Source organism: Neopsephotus bourkii, unplaced genomic scaffold (assembly GCF_033783945.1).
Source record: "Neopsephotus bourkii isolate Nb327-2 ecotype Australia unplaced genomic scaffold, CSIRO-AGI_Nbou_v1 NB_1279, whole genome shotgun sequence".
NCBI classification, from domain to species: domain Eukaryota; kingdom Metazoa; phylum Chordata; class Aves; order Psittaciformes; family Psittacidae; genus Neopsephotus; species Neopsephotus bourkii.
The window spans coordinates 3846674-3869559 of NW_026901764.1; the positions used below are offsets into that span (position 1 = coordinate 3846674).

General features: G+C 41.7%; 1 protein-coding gene across 2 annotated transcripts; it reads right to left on the reverse strand.

Moving 5' to 3' along the window:
• Positions 1-608: 608 nt before the first annotated feature.
• Positions 609-10383, reverse strand: LOC133218612 (thiamine transporter 2-like). Of its 2 annotated transcripts, none has more exons than XM_061365212.1 (6): positions 9983-10383; positions 7240-7405; positions 6095-6911; positions 4348-4540; positions 3205-3346; positions 609-1969 (listed from the first exon to the last, which is right to left on the reverse strand). In XM_061365212.1, the coding sequence occupies exons 2-6, from the start codon at positions 7387-7389 to the stop codon at positions 1883-1885; spliced, it is 1389 nt and encodes a 462-aa protein (XP_061221196.1). In that variant the 5' UTR covers positions 7390-7405; positions 9983-10383; the 3' UTR covers positions 609-1882. The 2 variants fall into 2 exon arrangements, with proteins under 2 accessions (XP_061221196.1, XP_061221198.1); XM_061365214.1 differs by having other exon boundaries at positions 7240-7437.
• Positions 10384-22886: the final 12503 nt, after the last annotated feature.

Consider the following 22886-nt stretch of genomic DNA (forward strand, 5'->3'; position numbering starts at 1 on the left):
TATTGAAACAAGGTGTAGTTAGATTCTAGTCCAGGACTAGTACCTAGTCTTGAACTAAATGCCTCAAGAGCATTTAGTAGTAGTAGCTTGGGTGACATGGTTTAGTGGGAGGTGTCCCTGCCCCTGGCAGAGGGGCTGGAACTGGATGACCTCAAGGTCCTTTCCAACCGTAACTATTCTATGACTGTATGATTCTAAGAGAAGATTTCTACTCACAAGAAAAAGTGAAATAAAACAGTCTTTGCTCTACTGGACTTTGTCCTCATTTCTTCAGTCAGAAATATCATGCCCTTGGTTCTGAAGTAATAAAAGCTACTTACTACTTAGTGGAGACTAAGTACATCTGCTTTTACAGCTGTTCTGCTTATAACCAGTTTATAACAGAGAGTGCCCACACAGAACACCATAGTAAACTAAAAGCCTAGAAAATTAGCTAGGTTCATTTTGTCAAGTCGTACTGATTGTTCTTATTACTTGAAACGAATTGATACTCTCCTGCCTGTTTTCACCTCTGGACAGTTTGTTTAATTGCAGTATATGACAACTATATGAAAAGCGCATAGGTCTGTAGAAATGATAGCTTGTGTGTCTACAGGAAAAATATCCTCTAAATGCCAAGTAGCATCTATTTTTATTAGAAGTAGGTATTGGAAGCTAGAAGCAAATAGCAATACAGAAATAACTTTAACATATGGATATAATTTATATTAAATTAGGCATTCACTATGCAAACTCATTTATAGCCCCTTTTTTCTTCTCCTGGACTAACTGTCCTTTGTGCTGGACTAAATTAGCTGTAGGACTTGAAGCTTCTTGATAAATTCTGAGATGCTGATCCTGCCAAATCCTTGGACAAAATCAATGGACCTCCTTCATTTGGCACTCAAAAGCAGATATGATGCTAGCTTTTTGCTGCAGTTATAAATCTTCTTTTGATGTTTGTGTTAATCTGGAACTTTCCTGTGCAGAATAAGCCACATTTCTCCACAATCTATTTCTCTGGTTATAGTCTGTACTACTCAGTCCTTTTTTGAGTTTTTTTTCTTTTGCTGTTGAAATGGGAAGACACTCAGTCCTGAATTTAATTTTACTGGAAGCACAAAGAAAGGAGGGAGGGGTTTCATTTTGTTTTGACTCTGAAGTTCTTTCATTCTGGGTTGAGATTGTAGTGAGTCCATAGCAGTGTTTAGGTCATGGCTTTCAAGTGAGGGCTGAGCAACAACTGTGGCTTAGCAGTGTTTTAGTGAAACTTCTCAGATAGGTTCTGCAAACCCTGCTTTTCTGAACCCTTGTGTGCAAAATGCCTGCTTCTGACATGGGCTGTTAAATTAGAAGGGAGGAGTCTGTCACCAAATTCCCTCTAGTTAGGAAGGAATATAATGATGCAAACACAGCCCCTTCTTCCTTGGTTCCTTGGTGGGGAGATAGACCCCTTATCTTTCGTGCATAAGCAAAGGTGCATGGAAGCAGCCTGCCAACACTATATATAAGATCTAGAATAAGCAAGGCAGGGTTAACTCTAATCTCTGCCATTGTGCACAGTGCAGTGCCAAGATGGTTGCTCTGTTCTTGTGTGTAAATAACTTCTATCAAGCTATTTGTAAGTAAGTAAATAAGAACCTAAAGCAACTTATCTTTTTCTTCTTGGCACAGTGCTATTATGATGATCTCTTAGCTGGCATACGTTGCAATGAAATGCTGTAATGATTCAGCATAGCTTTTCAGGGCTGTGTTGTACCTTCATCTTGCACTGCTGTTCCCTGCATGCTGCAGTAGAAACTCTTCTGCTAGGGCCTGGCCATGTGGGATTGTCTGCCTGACTCATACATCCATGTTATATAGCCAGCTACAGTTGCTCTTCGTAAGATCTTGTTATTTTCCTTTAGCATTTGCTTGAGACAAGAGTGCAAATGCTTCTTATCAAGAAAATTCCACTTATGACTGCAAAGTAGCTGCCATAAATTAAAAACTGGGAGGGGGAGAGAAAAAGACAAAGGAATTAATGAAAAACACATTAGGGAAACACTGCTGCTTTTCGTGGTGGGTTTTTTGTTGTCGGTTTCTTTTTTTTTTTGTTTGAGATGTCAAGCACTGTTTTGTTTACCTGTGTTCTGGCACACTTTCTTTATGCTCAAGTTTTTGCTTTGTGATTAAGCAAAATCTTAGCTTTTCCAGCAAACAGCAGATCTTTGAGGAATAGAGAACTGCCCCTTGCTTTTAATTATTATGCCTCTTAATAAACATCGGGGGTAAAGGATAGGAACAGGATTTTTTTCCATTTGTGCAAAATGTAGAATTAGCTTCATTACCTGTGGTCATGAATATTGCATGTGAGTTTGGATCAGTATTTCCAACAACAGAGGAAAGGCTATTTATGAAGTCTTCATATTCCTGTCCTTAATTTCAAAGTTTTGGTTTTAGTGTTTAATTCAATCTTTAATGTTTTAAAATTACTTCTGCTTTCACTGTGCTGAATAGCTTTAGTTTTCTTCCATAGGAGTAGGAAGCTGCCTTAGCTGAGATCCCATCTAAGAAAGTGCTGAAGTCGGTACATTTCACTTCATTCTGAAATGAGTGGACCTGGGCTTACTGAAGTTAGGGACACTTTTGAGATAGCATATCCCACCCCGACTTAAGTGCACAAACTATGGGCAAGAGACTTTATTATTCACATTGCGATACAGACCAGGTTTGTTTCTGCTCTGGAATGAGAAGGCAGGTGTCCTTCCTTTTCACATGAGCTGAAATGACTTCAGTAATGTAGGCTGTGTTTCACAGCCTTGAACTTTCCTAACAACACGTAGCCATGTTGATTCTGCATCTAAGAAAATCAGAGGGTGCTATTCAGTGTCCTATTAGTTAACAATCTGGTCAGATAGCAGTGCCTCATTATTTATGCTCTGCTGTATTTGCCTTTGAAAAGTTAAAGACCAGTATCTGTAATCTTAAATACTGCACTAAAAGTTGAAAGGGAATAATTACGGTGGACATGAGGGAAAAGCAAGATGTATAGATTTCTATAGAAGAAAGGGGGAATTAAATTGTCCTTTGGAATAGCAATTTCTTTCTTGGTAAGCTTCTGAAAATTAAGTAAATTAATTTAAATTAATTAAATTACTATTAACTTACTTCCTATTTACTTAATTAAAATTAAGTAAATCAATTTTTAATTAAGTAAATAGGAAGTAAGTTAATAACACTTACCTGGATCACTATGTCCAGTCCCAGGCCTCTTGAATCCACAATAACTACTGTAAGAATGGTCTGAATCACCAGTGCAATGAAGTTGTTGAATCCAAACACCAAGGCATAACGTTCCATGCTCAGGTTGACTGCAATCTGGAACCTAATATGAGACTGGCATATCAATTACTTCACACTGGGTGGAAAGCTGTTGCCTTCCATTTACTTGATGAAGAGAAACTATTCAAGCAGATGATCTATGGAGGATGGAGTAAATGATGTTTCATTTGTTTGTAGAATGTACTGAAATAGTTCAGGTGTGATCCACTATAATGTACTAACAACCACTAAAATGAAAATACAAGATTCACTTGGTTTCATTCAAGATAGGCATAATCTTGTAATGCATTGCAGTATAGCAGATTTTTCAAATGTTATCTTAATAATTTGGGGTTTTGACATATGCATCTGGCATTTTTGTTACTAAAATAGTATCGTATGTCTAAAGATGTTCCAATCAGTAAAATAACTGGTGTGATAAAAATGTGTTATATTTATTACACAGGTTAAATATAATATTTTTTTTTTCATATTTCTGACAACAGAATAGCTTGCTCTCCTAAGAGATCTTGTCTGAGTCTATCTAATGTTCTCCTTTTATTCCTGCTTTACATCATAATATTATTAAGGATTCTATGTGTAAACCTGTGTTGGGAAAAACTATGCCAAACCTTTTCTTGCATTCTTGTTCATAGCATACTAAAAGTGTATCAGCAAGGTGGTTGAGATATCAAGGGATCTTAAAGGATGATTGTCAAAAAATTCTTGTCTCTACTGTTCAATTTGCATCTTTCATGTCAGGAAAGAGGAAAATAGTATATATGTTTTGCTGTTACTATTGCCTTTAGTAATAAAGATATGTTGTACCTTGTTTAGTTTCTACCCAGTAAATGTTCAATGTCCTTTTGGTAGTTTTTCTTTCCTGGGTGTTTAGAAGAACAAAAACTACATAACTAGACATTCAAGTGTCCTTGTCTTTACCTAATCAGTTATGTCCAGCATTAGATCAGCTACCTCTGAGTAAAAGGAGGGATGCCCAAAGCAAATTTGTAGCACGGTTAGTGTTCTGTGTGTAACGGCAGCACTGTGAGGTTTTATACTTACGTTGATATTGTTATGAGGAGCATATAGCATGCTTTGAAAATGAGATAGCCAGTGTAACATGCCCAGATGTTGGTAGTGAAGTGCATGAGAAGCAGAGAAACAGCATCTATTGTAGAGAAGATCCCTAAAGCCAGTTCTCCGAAAAGGTCCCAGTTAATTTTCACGTATTGTACTATGAAAGATGTTACTGAACCTAGAAAAAGAGAAGAAAACATGTAAATGTTGTATCTGTTCTATAGTATATATCTCCAAATCTTGCCACTCGTGCCAAAAGGCAATGCTGAATAATAGAGTAGTTCTGAAGTGTTTTGAAAGCACTTCTAATCGCTTCTGAAGTCATGCAGGTAACTGGTCATTTTTAGATAACTACATAAATTCTTTGCCGTTCCATTATTTATATTTTATTCCACTTCACATGATAAACTCTTATGTAGAAGGATTCATTATTTAGCTGTCTGTACCCAGCATGTATCTCTAGAGAGAGAATTAGGAACATGGTTTGGAGCTCAAGAAGAACAATTCTTCCAGCTTGTACTTTATAAGTAAGCTAGTAAACCTTCTTGTTTAACAGTTTAGCTCTGTGCAGCTCATAAAGGGGCTAAGTGGTCAGAAAAAGGAGTTTTGTCTGATACCAACAGAGTTTATTCAGGGAATGGAGGATTGACAGTTTGCTTTTGGTGGGCCTGCTATAAAGATGCATCTGTTGAGAAAGGAAGCCCCCAACTGTTCATCTTAGGAGCCTCATGGAATTTGAAAACTTCTGCACCTCTGCGATGAGAAATAAATGATTCCATGAGAGAAAGGAATTCATCAAGGAGCAGACACTTCAGGAGTTAAGTGCTTCTAATTAATGATTCAGTTGGTCTATTTTGTTGCCTACTTCAAGACAAGAGTAATTTTTAATCTTTGAAATATCTGTTTCTCTTGATAACTATAATGATGAGTTATGATATAGATGTGTTTGTTTTTTTCCCTGGTGGGTCACACCCCATTGTCTTGTGCAAGTTCTTTACAGCAGCACAACGTGCATATGAGAAACACTGCCAATTCAGGGTGGTATATTCTGATGTTACCTTTCGATAACATCACTTTGATTGTCTGGTGTGGGCATCTGCTTCCAGAGCAAAAGTGTAATGATTAATGTCAGTAGTATAATGAATTCAATAAATTCTTTTCCTGCAAATCTCTGTATCTTGGAATAAGGAAAATTCCATTTTTGGTCATGCTGCATAAGAGATTTAACTAGAAAAAGATCTTAGTGTGAAAGGGTTATGTTGTTTTTCTGTAAAAAAAAACAACAAACCAACAAGCCCAAATAATGAAAAAATTCTCATCTGTATAAACTGGTACCATTCTTCTGAAAGCCGTATGATACTTTGTCTGGGAGCAAAGAAACACTCAACAACCTCATCCAAAGAAAGACGGATGCCACTGAGTGGATTTAGCACCTGAATGTAAGTCTGTGTGACTTGTACATGCTCTTCATACTAGTCAGATAAAGTTGGGTGTTCCAGTTTGTCCCAGTCCTAAAACTGAAAAAAACCACCCCAAAACCCAAACCCAAAGAACCACAAAAGCCAAGCATAGCTTTCATTTGAACAGTTTTGTACCTCAAAGACCTAGGTCTTGAATGCAGAATGCATACAGTGACTTCCTGGAGTGTAAACAATGGAATGTCACTCTTAAAGTGTTCTGAACTAAAACATTAGAGACTGCTTTTATGGTAGATGCTTAGACACTGACTTACTCAGAAAAGTTGCAATTGCTTCAACAGCTCCGTTGTACACTGCAGAGCTGTGAGAGGGGGCTCTGAAGTCCCACAGCACTTGGATATAATTCAGGACCTGGTTAAAGCCTGCTGTAGCCAGAGCCCACCACAGGGACCAGTAGAGAAGTTTCCTAGAGCTGTAGCAATGCCTCAAGTCCTTGCTCAGCTGCACCAGAACCCCAAGCACGTGATTCTGTGGCTTGGCATTACCAGGCTCCTGTTCAGGTGCTGGTCCCATGTCAGCAGATGGAGAGCTCTTGTTCTCTTGGCAGCTCAGTGGCCTGTTGGAGCTGATGGTAGCCACTGTTTTATCTGTTCCTGGGAGACCTTCTGAGATCCCTTTCCTGTGGAAGAACATACTCTTTTGGGGCATTGGCAGGAAGAACGAACACAGGAATGCCAGGGACACAGAAGCCAAAGTAATGGTGTTAAGGTGAAAGTAGGATACATCTGCTAAGGAAACCAGCAGCTGTCCCAGCACAGCACCAGTGGTGGCTGCAACCAGAGTGATACTTCTGCAATAGCTCGTCACTCTCTGATAGTGATCAGTGCTGACGACACTGTAGATGTAGGCGTAATAGGCGACCTCGGTGGCTGTCACCATCCCGTAGAAGAATTCCACTATCTGCATGGCCACCACTCCATGTGCGAAGAGGAGCAAGAGCCACGTGACGATGAAGCTGAGGCCTTGGAGGAGGAGGACAGGCTTGTAGCGCACATAGTCTGTAATGAGGAAGACTGGGAGAAGGAGTGCAAGATAGGAGTATGTCCAAACTGGGAAAACCTGGTTTGTAACCTAGAAGGGGGAATGTATGTTTTGTTATTCTTGGGGAAATGAAATTCATTTATCTTTAAAAGATTTTGTAGGAGGAAGCTTTTGCTTTGAAGGAATTAATAAAACATATCCACACTAAAGCAACATGTGACTGTTGAGCAGGCAAATGGATCTTAAATCTCTTAAATGGATCTTTTATTTATGTTATCTGCTGCAAGTTGTAACCTACCAAAACTGGCTGCAGTTGTGGGGTTTTTTGTTGTTTGGGTCTTTTTTTTTAATCTATGAAAAATTGTTTCAAGTTTTACTTTTCTATTTTTCTGTTCCATGTATGAGAGTAAAACCATACCTCATCTGTGGTCAGGTTTTTCTCTGGTCCTGTTAGATACGGTGTTAAGAAAGGTTCTGATGGTTTCAGCATGGAGAAGAATCCGTAGAGGCAGAGGATCAGGGTGGGAAAAGTCCAGGTGTTGCTTGCCTCCTGCTTCCAGCAGTCCATGGCCTCTGCAGGGAAGCTGAGGAGGAAGTTTTAGAAGGATGATGCTTCCTATGCAAGTGCAAAGATGTCTTGTAACTGATTTTGATTTTGTGGTCTCTAATGCTCAGGGATGCTCTTTAGAGGCTGGCATTTGGAAAACATTTTTCTTCATGATGTTAAAGTGAGGAGCTTTTCCTTACATTTGTCTGCTTTGTCTTTGTAGGTAGAGAATAAAGAATGATTTGGGATATCTTTAACTGGGAGATAAACCTTGCTGTTTTTCAACCTGCACTGACTAAGCTAATAACCACAGGAAAAGCCTTTCTAGACAAAAGTTGCTGAAGACAGCTGAGCACTGAAATTTCACTTGGCACCATGACTGATCACAGTCAAGTACCTTGTTGAGTGCCAAGTAACTAGTTCACGATTGCTGTGTCTTCTCTTTCACTCCCTAGATGTGCATTGCTTTGCTGTTATGGATAGCTGGTAACTTTGCAGCCTAACAGATGAGAGTCACTAATAAATATAGAAAGGATCAGATCCTAACTGTGTCAGAAGTGCAGTTTGATACAGACATTCTATTTTCAATCTATCTATAAAAGTGATGCAGAGGGTTGACCACTAAAGAAGTCACTGAAGATAATAGTTCACTCTAAAAGCAAATGAAGTGGATATTTTTGTTCTTGTATCTAGCCAAGACTGATGGAATAAATTAAACTTTGCAATTCTGCTGTACAGAGCCCAAAGAGAAGTCAAAATGAGTGTAGCTGGGGGTATGCAAAGGAAACAGCAAGTTATACTCCATATTCAGGTTTGTATAGGCAATGTCAAGAGTCTAAATGTGTACAATTTACCTTTTGGAGTGGTCTGGAGGTTGCTTATTTTTCTCTAAATATTTTTGTTGTTGTTGTTTGGTTTGGTTCTTTTTTCTTTATTTTTTTGTAAAAGCTAAAGAAAGATCTCTCCAAAAACAGCCCCCAAAAATTTCATACCTGTTGGCTATGTCACTCCAGATTGGATGGTCAGAGGATCATTTTATAGGTTGTGGTACATAATGTATAAGGCAGCAGGCATTATGTATCTTCTTTTCTAACTTCACTCCATGGTGCATATTTTTCTAATGGCCTGATGCGCTAGGAAATGGGTGCAGATCAAAGGGAATTTGAATTATTTAATTTTATGCATAACGGCTGAAATCACTGACATGCCACCCTTTACAGCAGCAATAAACTTATGCAGTTCTGCAGCTTGAACCACTAGAGGGCAAACTGATCCCAGAGAAGGAAAAACGTGTATGAGAAGAATGTGAGACACAGAGAGCCCAAAGAAGTGTTTCTGTTCCTCTTTCCTCCCCAGTTGTTGTAATAGCTTCTGCTGCAAGCATGGCTTTGGCAGGACCAGTTTTGGCCCTGCCCAGGATAATGCTCACTTAGTTATCATAACGTCCCCTTTCACATGATAAATCCTTAAAGCGTTACAGTACCCTAATACATCATATGAATGCTTCATGTAGTACTGACAGGTTCTGAGAAAGGCATCAAGAAGAGAGGGGATGAAGAGCATCTCTAGCACTGTGAGGAATATTTGTGCAAGTTAGCTCTGTGACCTATCCAAGTTATATTTTATCCTTCCCAGCCTAGATTCTCCGCTCCATTCTTGGGTCTTGCCATGTTTGCTCTCCCCCTGCTAGTCTGTGTGACTCAAAGTCAGCAGGTCTCATGGATCCTTTCAAAATGTCTTGAGCCCTGGGAGGTGAGTGTGGCATACTGCTGTATTCCCAGGGCTCACAGGGTGCCATGTGCTGCACCTCTGGTTCTGTCCATCTGTGCCAGGGCTGTGCCATTGCATATAGTAATTTCGGTGTTGAGCTATATACAGAAAAACTCAAAGCGTGCCCTGGTCACTGCAACCCTCCAGTCCCAGCATGTGTTGTTTGGGGTTTTCTGCTAGACATGTAACTCTAGCCTGTAGATACACTCCAAGACATCTGTGTTAGGCTGCAAGGTAAGTCAGATGAGAAGTTTGCCACTCAATTTAAGCAGCTATGCAGGAAAAATACTGCTGCTGGTGTTGAGCCTGGAAATGTGGTGGGCTGAGGGCTGTCATGGGCAGTTTGCTCTATGCTTGGGGAGTGGGAGGTGCGTGCTGCTCCATCCACAGCAAGGTGTGTGCTTGCCTTAGACCCCAGCCCTTTGCCATCAGTGGAGGGCTCTATTGCAGACTTGCCTCTACCAGCTGCTGGTATAGCTGATGCTTTCTGCATTCATAACTAAAAACCTCTGACGATAATAGGTGTACCTCAGTGCTTAAGGTGGAGGGATCCAGCTTGCTCCCATTCAGCTACCCCTTATAGTTGATTTGCCTTTATAAATCTAGATATTTGTTAACTTTTGGAGAGATGATGGGATGTCTTGGTGTCATTCAGCAGCAAAATAGTCCTCTGTTTCTTTCCCCCCCCCCCCCCCAATTTTTGGGTAGTATTGGAGCTGTCAGCTCTTTCCTGACACAGCCTGACCTAGCCCTCCAGTTGCCCACCAGACTGTTCTCTTCTTTCCTCCCTCTTTCCCTTATTGTTGCAGGATTTTTGATTTTTGAAGTTCATATATAATCATACCTTGTCTGCTGAAGCTCTTCCTTTCTTCCTTCCAAGGGAGAGGTTCCCTTTTAGTATTTCCAGCTTTTCTCCTGTCTGTCCTGTGTGTATTACAGCTACTGGACTCTATTTGGTTTTTGTGCCTTTCCTGTTCTTCTGGAATTCCAGCTTGCTCTGATGACACCTCCTTTAAAAACACTTCCAGCTGGCTTGCTTTCAGCATCCTTAAAGGAACAGCCAGACAATCCTGCCCTGTCCTTGCCCAAAGGCAGGAGTAGATTGAAACCCACAGTACTGTTTGTTGTTTGATTGGCAAAAAACAATAAAGCTAATCCTGTTCACAAATAATTTGGGATCTATCTGATGTAGGGTAAGTGGCTTGAGACCCATCTGTGCTGCAGACTGGTCTGTATTAAAGCAGAACAGTAGCTATGTGTGGGCAATGACAATAAGAGGGAACAACTACCAGTGCTGTAAGATATTTCCCCACTAAATATATGGGTTTTCATACAATTCTGGCAGGTTTTAAAAGTAAAACCCTCTGCTCTCATTCCCAAGGACTGTTTTTTGTTAGCAAATTTCTCAGATCTTTTGCTGAGGCAGCTTCTCACAGTTCTACTGAAGATGGAGATGGCCCTATACTCATCTGCAGAAGATCCTGTGGGACTCACAGCAGTCAAGTATACTATCTTAAATATAACTTTTTGCACAAAAAGTAGAATCATTGAATCAACTAGGTTGGAAAAGGCCTTTAAGATCATCAAGTCTAAGTACGTACCTACAAATCTAGATCCGCTCCCACCCTGGTCCTACAGCATTTAGGTCTAGAGTAAGGGATATAATACATGTTTGGGCAATGTGCTCAAGATGTATGGGCAGCATGCAGCTGTGGCAAAGAAAGCCAACAGGATGCTGGGTTACATCAACAAGGCATCACCAGCAATGATAAAGTTGCCATTATTTCACTCTACTCACCACTTTTCAGGCCACACCTAGGATACTGTGTTCAGCTTTGGTCCCCACTATAAAAAAAAAAAGATATAGATAGGCTGGAGTAGGTCCAGAGAAGATGATATGCTCTAGTGCACCACAAAGACGATCAGAAGACTGGGAAACCTGCCACATGAGGAAAGGCTGAGAGAGCTGGGTTTTGCTCAGCCTTGCGAAAAGAATGTTTCAGGAAGATCTTGTGCCATGTTCCAGTATTTAAAGGGTAGCTATAAAGAAGATGGACATTCCCTTTTTACAAGGAGTCATATGGAAAAGATTAGCAGTAATTGGGTAAAAGGTACTCCTGGGGGGATTCTGATTGGACAAAAGAGGGAAATATTTCACAATGAAAACAATCAGTAATTGGAATAGTCTTACAGGGAAGTGGTGGATTCCCCAACACGGAACACTAGATTTGCCTGGGCAGGGTGCTGGGTCTTCTAGTCTAAGTAACACTTTGCTAAGAAAGGTTGGACTAGATGATCCTTAAGATCCCTTCCAACCTGGTGTTCTATAATATAATAATTACTTAGGAATGCAACCAATTCAGTAGGAAAATGATAAATTTGCAATTAACAGTGAATTATCCAATAGTTTCAGAAGAAGGCAGCTTCTTAGTTTACACACAGTAAAATGGTATGGTAATTCCAGGGAGATATAATAACTATGAAAAACATTACATTCCCTGCTAGGTCAGATATGCAGCCCAGGTGTGCCATTCCTCCACTTTCTTCAACCTTGGCCACATTTTGCAGCCTTTTTGCCTCCTACTCCTCAACAATCAAAGTTATGGGACTAGTGGAGTTAGAGGGGCCACCTCTGCGTATTGCCTTTACCATCTGTGTGTTGGCCCCGTTTTCCATGAATCCATCTAATCCTGCCTGAGATGCTGCTGTATATGTGTGTGATCTTTTCTGATGTCTGTGAAACTAGTCATAGAATCATAGAATAGTTAGGGTTGGAAAGGACCTTAAGATCCATGGGCAGGGACACCTCACACTAAACCATCTCATCCAAGGCTTCGTCCAACCTGGTCTTCAACCCTGCCAGGGATGAAGCATTCACAGCCTCCCTGGGCAACACATTCCAGTGCCTCACCACCCTAACAGGAAAGAATTTCCTCCATATATCCAATCTAAACTTCCCCTGTTTAAGTTTTAACCCATTACCCCTTGTCCTATCACTACAGTCCCTAATAAAGAGCCCCTCCCCAACATACTGGAAGGCTGCTATGAGGTCTCTACACAGCCTTCTCTTCTCCAGGCTGAACAGCCCCAACTTTCTCAGCCTATCTTCATACAGGAGGTGCTCCAGTCCCCTGATCATCCTCGTGGCCCTCCTCTGGACTTGTTCCAACAGCTCCATGTCCTTTTTATGCTGAGGACACCAGAACTGCACACAATACTCCAGGTAAGTTCTCAGGAGAGCAGAGTAGAGGGGCAGGATCACCTCCTTCAAATGCTTGAAGGGGACATAATAATTCTTTTTACCATTTTCCCTTTCACTCTCTGACACCAACTTCAGAGCTATTTTGGTTCTGCCACTAATTGAACCTGTAGTTATAGGAGGTGACAGTGCAGCTGAAAGGAGACTGTGTATATCTGCATTCACTTCTATTCTCAAGGGTTCTTTCTAAAATGCAGGGAAATTCTGTTGAACTGAGTAGCGTTACTCTGGGTTTGCAATGACTTACTGAGATAAGAATCCAACTTGAATTTCTCAGCATTGGGAAAAAAACCAAAAACCCACACTAAAATTCTCTTTTATTTGTGTAATGTAGTAATGAGAAAGAATTATCTAAGTAGCTTCCAGCCATTGATGCACTTTTGTTTTGTGCTTTCAGATCCTCTTTTATCCTCTACTAGCTGTTCTTTCCATACTACTTAGTCTATATTGTATTTTCTTAAAATTTCATCCTTTTTCACTGATCCACATCTGAATGCCAAATGGAACACAGTAAAACTGTGATGGGCTTATACAAGTTTTTGGTCAATTTGAGCCCTTTTTCACAAGTTGCTTGCAGCGGGGCTTGGTTGTTGGGTTTGAAGAAAACTGCTTTTCATGCTGAGTTTGAATGTAGTCTGTTTGGAAACAGGAGTGTTCTTTGGCTTGGGGGGGGGGGATGGGCTAGGGGATGTGTTTATAGCTGGCATCACAATTCCCTTCAACTGGGAAAGAAAAGACTAAGATCTGGAGAACAGGTGAGTTTTCTAGCAGCAGTGTATCCTAAAGAGTTAATATGATATGATCTCTAGTGTATCAAGGAGACAGGAAAATTCCAAGGATAGAAGGGAAAAGAAAGGCAGTAATTAGAAGGAGACTGCAAACATTTGTCCCCCTGGTACCTTCTCCCTCTGCTGTCCCTTGGACTGATCCTGGTATGATCTCTGGTGCTTCATAGGATGGCACCAAAGCTGAGAGCTTCATCTCAGTTGTGTGAGGTACATTCCTCTCTCAAATGGTCTGGTTGAGTGCTGACTTAGGCACTGACTTTAACTCCCAAATCACATCAGTTTCTTGAAAGCAGCTTAACGTGGGAGAAGGGACTTTGCAAATCAAACTGAAGGATTATACTTTTTAAAGAATGTGTCCTATACTCCTTTAAAAAAAGCATGATAGCAAAGAAAATTTACTGTGGCTAGTACTGAAGATTTTTCTCAATTGGTGGTCAAATAGAGCCCATGCACATAAAGGTTGTAATGGAAGTTATGAAGATTAAACTTCCTTTTTGTTGTATTCCTCAGACCCAGGAGTATTCATGGGGCAAGTTCACTTTTTGATTTATGGAAGAGCAGATCTTAATCTCTTCTCATGCGCTACATGCCCATTTTGGGAACAAGCTGCTGTGTGCAGCCTGAGTCTTAATCCTGCAATGAATGGGTGAGGATTTTCATAACTTGCTTCTCATTGAATCTCCTGCATGGTTCCCAAGGTGGAGAGACATTCACATGCCGAGTTCAAATGCTTTTCATCACAGACACTTAAATGCTTCTGTGAAGTATAGTTTAGAATATTTGATAAAAAGTGCATTACTCCAAGGGGCAAGCTAGAGGATATATTCCACCAAACTAACATTTCAGGTACTTAATTTAAAAGTAAAATTACAAGTGATTCCTTACTTAAAAGTAATGACATAAGGGTATATTTCACTACACTGAGACTTACATAAGACTACTGCCCTTTTCTTTTTATCCAGCCACTCTTATTCATGTCACTAGAGTGTGTGTTGCCATTTGCATTATACAGGGTAGTAGTAGCTGCTGGTAGCAGGGCAGGATCTGGAACCAACAGCTGTGTCATGAATTATCACCCTGGGATACCTGGGAGGTTAATACTTTCTTTCTTACAGGTGAAATTTTAGTGATGACATATTTGAGTGTTTGCACAGATAAGGCCTGGAGCTACGAATATAGCATGGAACATGCAGAATTTTTGTGATAAGTTTATGAAGACTGGTCAGACATACTTTGCTTGCAGAGACATGCTTTATGTCCCCTTTTGTACACTGCTGACTCTGGGCCAGTGCTGGATTGAAAGGAGTGCTTTACCTTCTTAATCCCTTGTTATTGGCCAGGGAAAGTTAAGTTCAGTATCTTCAAGTTTCTGCAATACAAGTCATTGGTTGGATTTTCCTTTTCTTGGTTACAGTTTCATTGTTGAATTAAATGTGACTGGTCAACATCTCCATAATTGTGAGAGGCTGGGGACGTAGGCTGGGGAAGTAGTATTCAGTTTACACTGGGCATCCCCCTGGGAGCATTGCCAAGACTTTGTAAAGTCTTTGTAAAAGGAATATATGGCATCCTTATTTCCATCTCAGTGACCTGCATTGCAGCTTTCTGATATGCTCCATGTCTCTTGCAAAATCCTGTCCAAGGCTTTGGTAAGTTTCCAAATAAAGGCGTTTCATGTTGTCTGAGGACTGGGTTCATTAGTTGAGCAAGATCCCCCTTGACTTTCTTGTTCTGATTGGCACAATGTACACTCTGCTGTCACAGCTGAGGGATGCAAAGCAGGGTGGTCCAGAGGAGCCTCAGAGCTGAGCCAGAAAAAAATTCAGCATGGGAAAGTATCTACTGATACTCTTCTGATAAAAAATTAATTGTTCAAAATGAAGACTGCTGAGAAAAATTCAAATGAAAAAAGAGGCTTATAAAAAGTGGAAGCAAGGACTGGTGGCCTGGGAAGAGTACAAGGATGCTGTCCAGGAAGCTAGGGACCAGGTTAGGAAAGCTAAGGCCCAGTTAGAATTAAACTTGGCTGGGGATATTATGAATAACAGGAAGGGATTCTACAGGTACGTAGCAAATAAAAATCAGACTAGGGAGAATGCAGGCCCCCTCAGGAAGCTCTCGGGTGAACTAGCTACACAGGATTTGGAGAAGGCTGAGGTTCGGAATGACTTCTTTGCCTCGGTCTTCACTGGCAAAGGCTCTGACCGCACCACCCAAGTCTTGGAAGGCAGACACAGGGACTGTGAGAATGAAGACCTTGGGCCCACTGTAGGAGAGGATCTGGTTTGAGACCATCTTAAAAATCTGAACATGCACAAGTCCATGGGTCCTGATGAAATCCATCTGCGGGTCCTGAAGGATCTGGCGAATGAAGTTGCTAAGCCGCTGGCCATTGTATTTGAAAAATCATGGTAGTCAGGTGAAGTTCCTGACGACTGGAAAAAGGGAAATATAACCCCCATTTTCAAGAAGGGGAAAGTAGATGACCTGGGGAATTACAGACCAGTCAGTCTCACCTCCATGCCTGGCAAAATCTTGAGCAGATTCTCCTGGAAGGCATGCTAAGGCACATGAAAAACAACAAGGTGCTTGGTGATAGCCAGCATGGCTTCACTAAGGGGGAAATCCTGCCTGACCAATTTGGTGGCCTTCTATGATGGGGTTACAGAACTGATGGACAAGGGTAGAGCAGTTGAAGTCATCTACCTGGATTTGTGTAAAGCGTTTGACACTGTCCCACACGACATCCTTGTCTCTAAATTGGAGAGACATCAACTTGATGGATGGAGCACTCGGTGGATAAAGAACTGGCTGGATGGCCACACACAAAGAGTTGTGGTCAATGGCTCAATGTCCAGCTGGAGACCAGTAACAAGTGGTGTCCCTCAGGGATCGGTGTTGGGACCGGTCTTGTTTAACATCTTCATCACTGACATGGACAGTGGGATTGAGTGCACCCTCAGCAAGTTTGCCAATGACACCAAGCTGTGTGGTTCAGTTGATACACTGGAGGGAAGGAATGCCATCTTGATGGACCTTGACACGCTTGTGAGGTGGGCTGATGCCAACCTCATGAAGTTTAACCATGCCAAGTGCAAGGTCCTACACCTGGGTTGGAGCAATCCCAGGCACAGCTAGAGGTTGGGCAAAGAAGAGATTCAGAGCAGCCCTGTGGAGAAGGACTTGGGGGTGCTGGTCAATGAGAAACTGAACAGGAGCTGGCTTCATTGTGCATTTGCAGCCCAGAAAGCCAACTGTATCCTGGGCTGCATCAAAAGGAGCGTGACCAGCAGGTCGAAGGAGGTGATTCTGCCCCTCTACTCTGCTCTCCTGAGACCTCACCTGGAGTATTGTGTGCAGTTCTGGTGTCCTCAACATAAAAAGGACATGGAGCTGTTGGAACAAGTCCAGAGGAGGGCCACGAGGATGATCAGGGGACTGGAGCACCTCCTGTATGAAGATAGGCTGAGAAAGTTGGGGCTGTTCAGCCTGGAGAAGAGAAGGCTGTGTGGAGACCTCATAGCAGCCTTCCAGTATCTGAAGGGGGCCTATAGGGATGCTGGGGAGGGACTCTTCATTAGGGACTGTAGTGATAGGACAAGGGGTAATGGGTTAAAACTTAAACAGGGGAAGTTTAGATTGGATATATGGAGGAAATTCTTTCCTGTTAGGGTGGTGAGGCACTGGAATGTGTTGCCCAGGGAGGCTGTGAATGCTCCATCCTTGGCAGTGTTTAAGGCCAGGTTGGATGAGGCCTTGGATGATATGGTTTAGTATGAGGTGTCCCTGCCCATGGCAGGAGGGTTGGAACTTGATGATCTTAAGGTCCTTTCCAACCCTAACTATTCTATGATTCTAAGACGTTTGTGAGCTTTAGGTTATCTTCTTTGATTTATAGGTCTGACCATGATTGAAAATTAAATGTTATCATTTTAATGGTTTTTATGGCTCAAAATTACTTTTTGAGCAACAGCAGCAACAAAAATATCAAGGAAGTTGATTAGTTGATTGAACAGTTGATGAAATTTCTAGGATTGAACAGACAGATGATATTTTGTTGGTCTCCCTCTTGCCATGCCCCTAAGAGCCAAATTTATTTCTGTTACAATATGCCAATAACAAAATACTGTCTTGAAACTTTTAAAACAGGGAATGGAAATCCAACAAATAGTGTGATTCAAGGTTTACTGGAAACTGGAGAAAGTCTTGTTGCATTCAGTGCATGTTACAGCACGACAGAAAGGCTTACAGGAGAATAGGGTATACCTTATGTAGTTCCTTTTGTATTCCTTACATTTTCCTTCCAGATCATCATCAGAGGACAGGAGCTACTACTTTGTCAGTGAGATTCTCTGGGGATTTTAGTTTCCTTAAAATTTTATGTGATGTCAGTAGGTCTGCAGCTGACTTCTGTGCATGTGCTGGCCATGGTTTGCTGTACTGGGATCTGGCTTGCCTCTGCCCCCAGACAGTATGTCCGTCACCTCTTCTAATGGTACAGAAGCCATCAGTGTTTAAAGGGTAAAAAAACATTTGATATTTCAGGATGAAGAGGAGAAAGAAGTGGTTGAATTCTTGTGACTGCAAAGCTGTCTTTCACCATCTTTTTGAGGTTATCAGTATGGTTCACAAGTTGGCTTTGAGTTCTTCACTTCTGCAAATTGTGGTGGAGGGAAACACATCTATTATTTTGTGGCTAATTTTGCTTAATACTTCCTTGAAGTGAGTTACATGTTACATGCAAGAATGAAACAATTGCTGTCATAAAGTACCAAATGCTCTAAAAGCTGTGGCCTATTTTCTCATCAGTGCCAACCACAGATCACTCTCATGACAGCTGTGATCTCCACATGGCCAATGAAAAAGCCAAGGTTTTGAAAACGGAGCTTGTGCCAACTGTAGCTGGTTCTGTTTGATTGTTTGTTTTGTTGTTTGATTGGGGTTTTTTTGGTTTTTTTTTTTTTGAAGGGGGTAGAAATGAAAAAAACATCTCTTAATTCAGCATAATCACTGTTCAACACTGTAACAAAAAATTGGTAAAAGTTACACTTTTCAGACATGAGGAAGAGATTAAAATAACCTATTAAGCTTCACCTTTAGAATTTGGAGGGCAGTCCAGTCACAGGTGGATGTTCGTATATGGTATCCTAGCACCAAACCGCCGCTGTATCTCCAAGTTTGCTATTTGACGATTGGACCTGGTAACTCTGCTATCTTATTTGTATTTTTTGTAATGATGCCATATAGTCTAATTCAATGTGTAGTCTTAGCCTGTGTTTTAGCCTTCCTTTGATTGCATGTTTTCTTCATCTCCAGTTAAGTAACATAAAGGAAATTATATATAGGTCAAACAAGTCTCATGTAAATTGGTTAATTCTTTTAGTGACTAATGGATTGCCAAAGAGAGATGAGAGGAAAAACCTGAAAGGATTTCTAAGCAACTTTCCATGTTGAAAGATCACTTTAAGGCGTGTCCCCATGTTCACTTGCCCTACAAACCTCCCAACAGTGGCAGATTTTGCCCTGTCGTCATAGACGGACTTCTCATTTCAGAGACAAACATTTGCATTTGCACAACTTGTGTAGGAAGTTTCACCTCAGCACCTCCTCTCCACCTTTTTTGTATTTTCCCCCCCTCGAGGTGTGTTTCATTACAGACACTGCGGGAGACTTTGAATCACTGCAACAGCTCAGGTAGTGTAAAGACTTGTGAGAATAATATTTGTCACATCTTGACAAGTGCACATATGTAGCAGGATGCATCATTTAATGCTAAATCTCTAATGATATTTGAGAGAGACTTAAAATAAATGCATCATGTTGCTAGTGTTTGTTTGAAAGTAACAGTTCTTGCACTTAAAATGTCCTGAATTCTTCTAATAGATTAATTTCTTGCCAGCTAAGAAGAATTTGATAACCAAGGACTTGAAAGGGTTTGCTCTGGATGGCTTAAAATTTGTTTGGTTTTAATCCCCCCAGAGTGTGTTGCATTCTGCCTGTTTCATGAAGAAGATATATATTTATTATTTTTTTACATGGTCCATTTTTTTCTCCATGTGTCTTCATCTTCCTGTTAGTCCCTTCCAAAGCAGCAGTTACAGTGTATGTGTCATATGCTGAAGCTGTGGCCCTGTTTCCCAGGTCCTTTGGTGCTCACTGTGTACAAACATGAAAAAAAGGACCGTTCTTTAATCTGAGGAAGGCTAAGTCTACTTACTAGAGGCAAAGATGTTCTTGTAAAACAATTCATTTTGGAATAGGAGATTTCTGTCAAGCCCAGATTGCTTGTCTTAGAACATCTTGCATTTCAGCAGCTTTTCTGTCTCTGGCTCTTGCTCTTGCAGAATAAGCCCTTGTTTGCAGGAGGACCTGAAGCCTGTGAGCAGTCTTGGATGTTTCATACTTAAAGTACTGGCCAAGGGCCTAACCATCAGGGTACTGCTGAGGCTGGCTGGAGTTGTCCAGGCCAGCAACAAGGTGAGAGAGACGTTGAAAATGAGGACAAGCAACACATGCTTAAAGCAGCCAAGGGGAACCTTTAGAAAGAGGAAAAGCAGACACTTCCTTAATGGGAGCTGGGGCAAGGCTGCCTTTTGCTGGGGCCCCCAAATACCTCTTGCAGAAATATAGAGGTTCAGATTAAGGTCCAGAAAGTTTTAAGGGTATAGGAAGATAAGAAGGGCAGTATCTCAGTGGTGGTATGCAAAAGAACCTGTAAAAGTTGGGACGGAAGGATCTAGGGCTTTGGATTCCTATGGATTCTTTATGTCCAGGACTCCTGGACAGATGGAAGTTTGAACCAGCTGGTTTGGGAAACCGTGGTTTAAATCTCCACAGAGGAAAGTCCCTATAATGTAACTGTGTAGTACTGAAAATCCAGTGATTGCAACATTTGTCTGGAGAAGGTCTGTGCCATTGGCTACTCTGACAATGTTCATGACAAAGACACTCAATAGTGTTAACTAATGTCTATTAAAACAAAACTTGTTTGTTTTTTGTTTAGTAATTAAAAATAAGCAGATGTTACTGGGTATTTTTAAACTTATCTTCTAGTAATACATGACAAAATGCCAGCTGTCTTAATCATGTACTAAGTACTCCAGAGAGCAAGTGTTCTATGTCAAGTGTGGATGAGTAAAACCTCCATAGAACGGTTAGGGTTGGAAAGGACCTTAGAATACCTAGCTCCAAGTCCCCTGCCATGGGCTGGGACCCCTCCCACTAGACCAGATGGCTCAAGGCCCTGTCCAACCTCTCTGTGAACACTGGAAGGTATGGAGCATTCACAGCTTCCCTGGGCAGCCTGTGCCAGTGCCTCACCAGCCCCAAAAGAACTTCTTGGTTATATCTAGCCTGAACTTCCCCTGTTTAAGTTTGAAGCCATTACCCCTTGTTGTATCGGTACAGTCCCTAATAAAGAGTCCCTCTTCAGCATCCTTGTAGGCCCCCTTCAGATACTGGATGAGGTTTCCACACAGCTTTCTTTTCTCCAGGCTGCAAACCCAATTTTCTTAGCCTGTCTTTTTACGGGAGGTGCTCCAGCCCCCTTATTATCCTCATGGCCTTCCTCCAGACTTGCTCCAACAGCTCCATGTCCTTATGTTGAGGACACAAGGACTGCAGACAGTACTCAGAGTGGGATCTCATGAGAGCAGAGGGGCAGAATCATCTCCTTTGACTTGCTGGTCATGTTCCTTTTGATGCAGTCCAGTATAAGGCTGGCTTTTTGGGCTGTAAGGGCACAATGCTGGCTCATGTTCAGTTTCTTATTGAGCAATGCCCCCAAGTCCTTCTCTATAGGGCTGCTCTGAAACACTTTTCTGTGGGCTTCCCATGGGGTCACAGCCTCCTTTGGGCATTCACCTATTCTGGCATGGGGTCCTCCATGGGCTGCAGGTGGATATCTGTTCCACTGTGGCCTTCCATGGTGACAGCCTGCCTCACATGGTCTTCACCACGGACTGGAGGGGAATCTCTGCTCTGGGGTGTGGAGCATCTCCTTCCTGACTTTCACCAGCCTTGGTGTCTGAGGCTTGTTTCACCAGTTCTCACTCTTCTCTCTCAGCTGTTATTGTTCTGCCTGGGTGTTTTTCTCCACTTTCTTAAATATGTTATCCCAGAGGTGTTACCCCTGTCACTGATGGGCTTGGCCTTGGCCAGTGGCGGGTTCAGCTTGAAGCTGGCTGGCATTGGCTCTATCAGACCTAGGGAAAGCTTCTGGCAGCTTTTCACAGAAGCCACTCTGTTAGAACCCGTTCTACCAAAACCTTGCCACAGAAACCCAGTAGTGTATTTTTTTCCATGCTTATTTCCAACTATAAGTTTTGCCTTCAACTTTGAGAGGTCCATTTCTGTGAAAAGGTGACTGGCTACAATGGAAGGTTAATTTTGAAAGAGGGAAACCTGCCCTCAGAACACCAAATATTCATCTCCTATATGTACATAGTGGTAAGCAACAAGCTAGGAAGGGTGCTGGGCTGTTCACAGTGGACGCACCAGCCTTCTCATAACCTGCACTTCTGATACATCAGAGATTAATTTCTCCCAACAGGAATATAATTTGTCCATAATTGCATCAAAGAAGTGCCATTCAGTAGTATTTCTAGATCTATTCCTTATGAAGCGCAACTTATAATTAGTGAAAATTGGTTTCTTCCTTCAGATAAGAATTTTTGTCAGTCATGCAAATGAACTGCATGAAAGTACTGTATTGCATCATAGCCTCTAAGGCTCCAGAGATATTGGGCAAGTTACCTGTGGAACTTTTGTGCTTGGGATTTAGTATGTATTTCATCACTGGGGATTATGCAATGTTTTAAACCCCGCATTTGGCCCTGTTCCTTTGATCTAGTGTCTTTTCATGCTCTTTGCTCTGTCAAAAGCCTTCTAAACCATTAGAAATTGCAGAAGGGAATTTCCTCTGTTTGGTTCTTTTCTTCCTTGTTCATCAGCTGTGTTGCTATAATGTTTTATTTCCAGCAGTTCAGACAAGGGCAGAAATATGTAATAACATCATTTGCAAGGATGAATAGAAATGGAAATTTCACAGTATCACAGTATCACAGTATGTTAGAGATTGGAAGGGACCTCAAAAGATCATCTAGTCCAATACCCCTGCCGGAGCAGGAACACCTAGATAAGGTTACACAGGAAGTGTCCAGGGGGTTTTGAATGTCTCCAGGAGATCACAACTCCCTGGGAGCCTGTCAGTGTCGTCACCCTCACTGAGAAGAAGTTTCTTCTAGTTTAAGTGGAACTCTTGTGTCCATTTGTACCATCCCTGTCCTTCATTGTTTGCCACTGAGAAGAGCCTGGCTCTCCGTGACATCCCCTTTATATATTTATATCATATAGGTACCCTCATTCCTCCAAACTATAGAGACCCAGCTCCCTCGTTTTCCTCTAGGGGATGTCCCCCTTAATATCTTAGTTGCCCTGGCTGGACTTCTCCAGCAGGTCCCTGTCCTTCTTAAACTGAGGGGCCCAGAACTGGCAAATATTCCAGATGAGGTCTCACCAGGGCAGAGTAGAGGGGAAGGAGAACCTCTCTTGACCTACTAACCACCCCCCTTCTAATACAACCCAGGATGCCATTAATTTCATTAATGTGCTACTCAGAAAATGTCAATGTGTTTCTTGTCTTACTGTAGTGGACAGGTAAAGACATTGTAGACAGCATCTGACATCAGGATAGGTGAGGG